The sequence below is a fragment of the Geospiza fortis genome, unplaced genomic scaffold (assembly GCF_000277835.1).
Source record: "Geospiza fortis unplaced genomic scaffold, GeoFor_1.0 scaffold221, whole genome shotgun sequence".
NCBI classification, from domain to species: domain Eukaryota; kingdom Metazoa; phylum Chordata; class Aves; order Passeriformes; family Thraupidae; genus Geospiza; species Geospiza fortis.
In genome coordinates this window covers 1,136,927-1,144,561 of record NW_005054395.1, presented here as the reverse complement: position 1 = coordinate 1,144,561, position 7,635 = coordinate 1,136,927, and the positions used below count along the sequence as shown (strand labels likewise).

The 7,635-nt window shown below is 40.7% G+C and overlaps 1 protein-coding gene across 3 annotated transcripts in view; it reads left to right on the top strand.

The window, feature by feature from the left end:
* MMD (monocyte to macrophage differentiation associated) overlaps nucleotides 1-7,635 on the top strand; it is a 97,965-nt gene that overhangs the window by 80,465 nt on the left and 9,865 nt on the right. For 2 of the 3 annotated variants that reach the window (XM_031060896.1, XM_005425729.2), the window contains exon 2: nucleotides 5,945-6,026. In XM_031060896.1, coding sequence (XP_030916756.1) covers nucleotides 5,945-6,026 — 82 coding nt within the window. Of the gene's footprint in view, nucleotides 1-293; nucleotides 377-5,944; nucleotides 6,027-7,635 lie in introns of those variants that run through there. The other variant, XM_031060895.1, reaches the window with a different exon arrangement.

Sequence of the window (7,635 nt, the reverse complement as noted above, 5' to 3'; positions counted from 1 at the left end):
GGGGGGGGCGGGGTTTTCCCCGCCGGTGCCGGGCTGGGAGGGCAGCGAGGTCCCGGGGGTGCGAGTGGGCGGAGGTGAGGGGGGGATGAGGAGGGTCTTTTGTTTGTGTGTTTGTTTGTTCATCGCCGCTGTTCAGTGGGTGAAGGTTCGCGCATCCGGCCCTGTGTCACAGCCGCGCATCGCGGCGCTCCCGCGGGGCCCGACCTGTGGCTCCTGGGCCGGACTGGGTCAGCACCCGCCAGCTCCGTGTGGCCCCGCGGGGCCGTGGAGCTCCTTGTTCTGCTGCCTTCGAGGGCACATTGAGTATCATGGAATCGCAGAATGCTCCGGGTTGGAAGCGCCTTAAAGCTCATCTCGTTCCAGCCCTCTGCCATGGGTAGGGATACCTTGCACTAGACCAGGTTCCAACGAGCCCTGTCCAACTTGGGCTTGTGTGCTTCCAGGGATGGGACGGCCGCAGCTTCTCGGTGACAGGGCCTCAGCACCCTCACAGGGAGGAATTACTTCCTAGTATCCAATCTAAATCTGTGCTTTTTCAGGTTAAAAATCAACCTTCATTCAGCTTTAAGATGCTGCTCATGTTCACGGGGAGGTTGATTGGGTAACTGCAGTCGTGGTTCGTGGATAAGCATCTGTGGGCTTTGGTTCTTCATTGTCCAGATGCCAGGCCAGTAACTGTTGATGGACAGCCCATCTCCTGGGTGAGGCCAGTTTCATAGGGCTTCCCTGACCAGGTACCTGTCGTAGGCCTGCCTTGCTCTCCTCTCACCAACTTGCTCAAGAAACTGAAACCTAAGTATTAAAAGGGAAATACAACTGAAAGAGAAAAATATTAATGTGGTCGGACGTGGTTTCTGTGCTAGCCCACACCTCGGCTGGCTGGTCCCTTGCCCCTGAGCTCAGATGTGCTGCAGCACCTGGGGTGACTTGTGATTGCTGCCCACTCTGCTTGAATTGCTGCCTTTTATACTTGCCAGAAGGCTGGGGAGACTTTGGGGAGGTCAGTGGGATGCACAGATGCTTTTTTCCATGACACAATCTATGTATGATAGCAGAGTTGTTTGTGGGTTCTCAGAGTATTGCAGGTTTCCTTTTATCTTTAGTATCGTGCTGTAAGTACATGAACCTTCATACAGCGTGGGATTTCACTGATATTTCCAAATAAGGGAAATGCTTCTGCACTGATGTGAATTATTTCTGTGCCTCAGATGTTGAGAGATAGTAAAGATTATGTGAACAGTTACAAACCACAGCTAGATACTGTCAAATCCAGGAAGGAAGGTGCCTGCTGTGGAGGAAGATGGATCTACTTTTAACTGAATGAATTTGGTCAAAGCCAAATTTGGTCCAAGCAAGCTTTTAATAAATCCTTTTGTTTCTCTTCAAAATCTAATCTGAATGGTCATCAGATCTGTTCTGACCTGCTTGTATTTTTTTTTTTTTGTTTTCCTCTTGAAAACAAAGAGCTTAGGTAACATCCTAGGTACTGAAGCATATATTTAGATAATGAAGCAATTTTTAACCCCATTTGATGTATGCTACTGCCGGTTTTGTGGAGTTACGCCCACATTGTTGCAGTTTCTTATATGCTGTTATTTGGGGTTTATTAGGTCTAAATGGCTTCTCCTGCTGCTGGAAAGCACAAAGAAAGAAAGGCACAAAAAGAGGGAATGTGTTCTTAAGTTGGGAAGTATGAGGTCTTTTGAGCTGAATAAAGGAAATATACTTCCTGAAAAGACTAAAAAATCCAGATCTTTGAGGCCATTATCATGCTTGCTGTTTTTACTGACATTTTGCTTTATGCTTAAAACAATAATTCATTCAGCCGATGGGAATCATCAATAGGGCAAGATTTGATTTCCCTTCTGCAGTCTGGGGTCTAAGCTTGTTGTAATGCCAGACAAATGTCATACAGATATGTGCAATGGATTTGGGGTTTTGTAATTTATTTTTCTAAGCTGGCTTTGCATGCAAAGACAAAGCATTAAGAGTCCTCGGACTTTCCTTCTGCTTTGTGTCCAAGATACTATCTTCTCTTAATTCTGAAATCTCTGGGAAACATACAGCATCTGTTCCTTGGAAATGAATAGGGGCTTGAGATTAGGGTCTGTCACAAAGGATATGGATCAGTCTGTATGTTTAGAATTTAAAATATTTCAAGATCAAAGATCAAGTAGCGTGAAGGGAGGGATGTGAGTTTCTTCCCTCTTGTTTTAAATTGCTGTATCTCTCTCTCAGTACCTTTTTTCTGCTTATGTTGGGAGTATGTCCATCAAAAGTTGTTTGTTTGCTGCAAAATTCTGACTCTTGAACTTCCTTGGCCTTGAGCAGGTTCTGAGCATTGAGAATTTAAATTGTGAAAAGGAACTCAGAGCTCAGTTCAGTGTGAAAGCATTCTGCTCTCCTGGCTGGCTGCAAGCAGTTCTCAGTCTCTTAATTTCAGAAATTTCTTATTCTGGTATTGAAGGCATTAATATTTTATCTTGGATATCTTGGATTGTCAGTATCTTAAATGGAGAAGTATTTATGCATCCTTGTGAGATGTGCTGCATATCCTCTGATTAAATTATTCTGGTTTCACTAGATCTGCTAGTAAAAAAATACATTAGAGATTTGCTAGAGAATCAAAAAGGCTTCAATTAAAGACATTTCCTGTAAACTGTAGCCCAGTTCAGTGGGAATTTCTCAGACTGTCCTGCATTTGATATTAACCTTAATGGCTGTGTTATAGAGAGCCTTTGTTTAGGAGTGAACAGCATCTGAATGCTCTTTACTGAGCTTCCACTTTTAGGAAGGTGAGGTTATAATTCCCACAATTATCTTTTCCAGAAGAGGCAAACGTGACCTGTAGATAGGAGGAAGAACAATGTCCCTGTGTTGCTGTATTCACAAGGCAGGAAACAAGCATCCATTGTTGGTGATGGCATGGGGTTTGTTTGCTTATTTATTTATCTTTAAGAAAGAGCGGAGCTGTTTTGCCTCTAGAATGTGAATAAACAACCACATTCTTCTGCCTTTGTGTTGCAATATCATATGTGTCTATAACTGCAGGAGTATATGACTGACTTTAACTGTGTGTGTCAGAATAATTTTCCTGGTTTTGATGAGCACATCAGTAATATCACAGAGCAGCTCTTTTCAAAATTCACATCTGTTTCTTAAGACATTAAGCCTAAACTGTCAAGTTGGAAATGAAACGAACTCGTGAGAAGCACTGGCTGGCATTTTTGCCCTTCCAGCCACCTCATTAATGATCCTTCCTCTGAAGTTGTTCCTGATAACGTTCATAAATAGTTAATTATCAAAAGGCAGAGAGGAATAACTCAAAGTTTGCTTTACTAAGACTGCTGCCTGTGAGTAGTGACTCGAGCAAATGTTTTCAGGGTCTGCAGCCTGTTGGAGGCAATCCCTCTCAGAAGGGAGAGGTGCAGGTCCATCAAATGTGCAGCCAAGGTGGTGCTGGGGCATTGTGAGACCCTTTTCTGCAAGGCAGAGGTAAAACTGAACACTTCCCCTCCTGCCAAAACACACTGGGGATGTTGGTGTTATTGGTATAAACACTGAGGTGAAGATGATGGATGAGGTGTTGCTAATGCTGGAGCTCTGGTGCAGAATATTTGCATCATTCCTGTGCTGCTACAAACAAAACCCAGGGAAAAAACCCCAACTCTGTGTGTAGGTAACACAGTAAGGACAGGTTTGTTACTGTCTTTGTGTTCTGTTCTACAGCTAATAAATGTCTTTAAATTAGTGACAGTAAGAGGTCCTAATTTCTAAAGTGTTAGTGCGTAATTCTAAAATCTAACATTACCCCTAGATCCAATGTGATTGCTTTAGATAGATGCAGTGTATTTCCTACTGAAAAAAGGGAGAAAAAATTAGAAGTAGGCTAATGTTGGATAATAGAAGATCCCATTAGGAGGCATCAATTATTTATAGATTTGTATATGATAATAGTATCTAACATAGAAATTTGGAACACCAGAAATTCGAAAGCTACTGCAGAGTATAAAATTATTCCTTTTGGTTCTTCAGGTTTGGGTTTGACTTTTTCTAATTTTTTTTACTTCTTGTGAGACTTCCAAGGTACCACCACAGAGAAAAGCAATTATATTCTAGATGTGATAAGTGAAAAGTTTCCCATGACTTTGAATTTATGGAGTTGGACAAGGGCAGTCCAAGCCTGGCCACTCACTGAGCCAACAGATGCTTTTATTTTTAAACATTTTCCTGACTTGGAAGCAGAACTGAGCAAACTGAATGTTCCATCTTTAGAGGATGCAGAGATGGTGTTCAGCAGCTGTTGAAGACATACAAGCACTGGGAATAAAGTAATTTTCCAAATATTCTGCAGGCCTTTGTGATGACAGTGTCACTGTCTTCTTGGAGAGGAGAACAAGGTGCCATTTCTCCCTGACAAAATAATTGCCATTTTTAACCATACATTAACTCCTGCAGGGTTATTAATGTGCTAACAACCATTTATGTTCTGTGTCTGTGAATTAAATTGACTGTTTTCTTAGCCTTTGTATTAGTACCAATGAAACTGTTTCTTGAAATTGCCATGATATGGGGAGGGATCATGACACTGTTATTTTGCCAATGCTGCTACATTTTCATCTATCAGTTTAGAAAAAATGGTTCACAAGTCACTTAATAAATCAGTCAAGAAAACCAAGTGAAATATTCCAGAAATCTGGAACTGCTTATGCCAACTGTAAGATTTGGGTTGGATTTTTTTAGTTGTCTGTTTTCCCCTGTTTTGAGGTTGGCCAGTATTTTATAGATGTCATAAAAATAGGACTCATTTTGATTTTATCCAGGGGGGACATGGGGAAGGACCAAAGTTTCTCTAACAAGCTTTTTGTATAAATCTAGGTAACAAAGCTGCTCTTGGTTCTGAGTATACAAATATGTTCTGTATTTCTTGTGAAGCTGTTCCTGGCTGCTTGGAGACCTGACTAATTGTCAGTGCATAGTTTTAGAAAAACGTGGAGCAAACTGGACTTATTGGTGAAGGATAATAACTTTTGTAGGACATTCAGCAGTGCTGGGATAACAGACTGGAGCTGGTGAAGTTCACAGCTTTCATTTGACTGTTGCATATAGGTGTGTGCTGTCTTTTACAGGGGTTCCTACACAGATTTAAATTGTTGAGTTTCACAGGAAACAGCTCAAATGTTTGAGTTTTTTAATACACTTAAATGAAGTGTTTGCATTGGCAAATTTTCCAAAACTTTCTAGGGTTTCATCATATTCTGTTCAGCTTGCACGGACTGCATTTGATGTGCTTGTTTGTTTGTTAGAATGTTTGAAAATTCTTAGGTGAAAAGATGGAATGTCTATGGCAAACCTCTTGAAATGTTTCCTCTTCGGAACTGACCATTAAGAGTCTCCTTTCATCACGCCCATGTAGGAGATGTTTGGATCTCAGTTACAGACATAGGATTGAAAAAATGAGCCACCTCATTCTCCAGAGATGCAAATACTGCTTGCTATAGGAGTCAAAAATCAGTGTTCAAGTGTTCCAAACTGGAATATTGCTGCAGTTTCAAGAACTTCTTAAAAGAAGTTATGATGACAGCTATGATGAACTCCATATTTCAAGAATAATTTGAGTTCTTGCCATGTAATTTAAATAGGAAATGTTTCATTCTTCCTCTGATCAAACTGTCAGAAAAGAGGGAGTCTGACTGCTTATGTCAACTCCTGATTAAAGATAACCATTCCCTGCACCAAGCAGTCACAGGTATTTATTTAACATGTGTGTCTGGTAAGAGACTTTACTTGGGAGAACTTCCAATTTAAATCACAGTTACTTTGAACATGTCTGTACTTAAAATTTTTAACACTACCAGGCTGGAAGTATTCTTTCATTTCCTTCATAACACTCAGAGAGATGTTTTAGTAACTTTCCTTAAAGTACTTCTTAATTATTCCACAGGTTCATGAACCACCCAGCTCCAGCCAACAGCCGCTACAAACCCACTTGCTATGAACATGCTGCTAACTGTTACACACATGCAGTAAGTACACTTCTGGCTTCTTTTTCCTATCTTTTCTTTAACCAGATGTTTCAATAAATTTTTGTCTGTTTGGATTGCTAAATGCTTACCTTTGCCTCCCTGTGTTCATATCTACAGCCTCTCTCTGGTTTTGTGCATATAAGCATTAACTGTAACAGTCCAGAAAATTAGATGTGTGGTAATGTTCCGAATCTCCTGGAGCTCCAGACACTTCACAAGATTCATTTTCACCATTGTTACAGGTCTTTAACTTGATATTTTCCCTCTGTTCCAGTCAAAGAATGCCTGCAGTAAAGGGGATATAGGCCACTACTAGTTAGCCTGCAAGGTGGATTTCCCAGGTCTGCCCTGACATAATACTGTGCAAATTGGAAACTGGAAGTAAAAGAAAGATTTATCCATGTGAGAAATGGGAAGGCCTCATCAGACTGACTGTGGATATGGGCAACAAGAGCTGGAATGTTTTAATTCTGATACCTGCTGACTCTTCAAGAAATCTGCTGTTTTGCAAGAGGCCCTGATAATGCTGACAGCCCTGCTGAAATTTCAAGTCTTTCCTTATTTTTGTAATATAAGGACTTATTCTAGGTTTGAATATATGGTATTCACATAAAAAAAGAACAACAGCAGTCCCCTTTGATTATTTTTTTTTTCTTTTAGTAATTAGGAAGTTTAATTTGCTGTCTGGCACTTTGAAAAGGACTTAAAAATGTGTTTGTTTGCTTTTTAAGATAGCATTTGCCCTTTTATAAAAGCAGCTTGTGCGTCTCCTCAATCCCTCAACTCCAAACATCTGAAGTATGTTTGACTTTGTCCTCAGTCTCTTATCTCCAGTGTGTCTGAGTGAGCTGCAGATAGGAAAGCTCAAAGTAGTGCCCAGGACTCTTCAGTTCTTGAAGGAGCTCTGTTCTTAAGGATCCCTTGTGTGTATTTTGTAAATAACCAAAATACAACTCCGTGGTGCCGGTAAAAACAGAATCACCTTGGTTTTGCATGTAGACATAAAGTTGACTGAAGCTTCTGTGTTCTTAAGCCAAAGGTCTCATGTACAGCATTATGTAAATATATGCTTATTTGCCTAGGGAATGAAGCAACATTCTGTTAGTTAGCACAAATACGTAGTTTATCTCATAATCCTTGTGCAAATCTTGTCTGCTCTGGCCAAAAAGTTAGATTTCAAAATATCTGGCAGATGTTGCTGTGCTCCTAAGCAATTTCAGCTTTCACCTAGTTGAAAAGCAGTCATGTTTTACTCCTGCCTGTTAGCAGGACGTGACAGCCAAGGTGGATCAGTGTTTTCTGGTAGGCTGCAGTTTGTGGTGGAGCTCTCTGATTACTTTCTGAGCAGTCAAACTACCTGCTAAAACCTACAATGAACTGTTAAAATAAATATGCAATATTTCTTCGTCAATATTTAAAGTCTTGAAATGGGAGTCTAAGCTGGGAAAGCACAGAAAAGCCAGGGGGGATGTTTTCATCTCCTTTGTGTTGCAGACTTACTAAATGTTAGATGGTCAAGTGACTGAGTCTTTGCTGATAGATCACAGTGTGAGTTTTCAATTTGACATTGATGATTCTATAGAACAGAACTCAGCAATGGTTCTCCAAT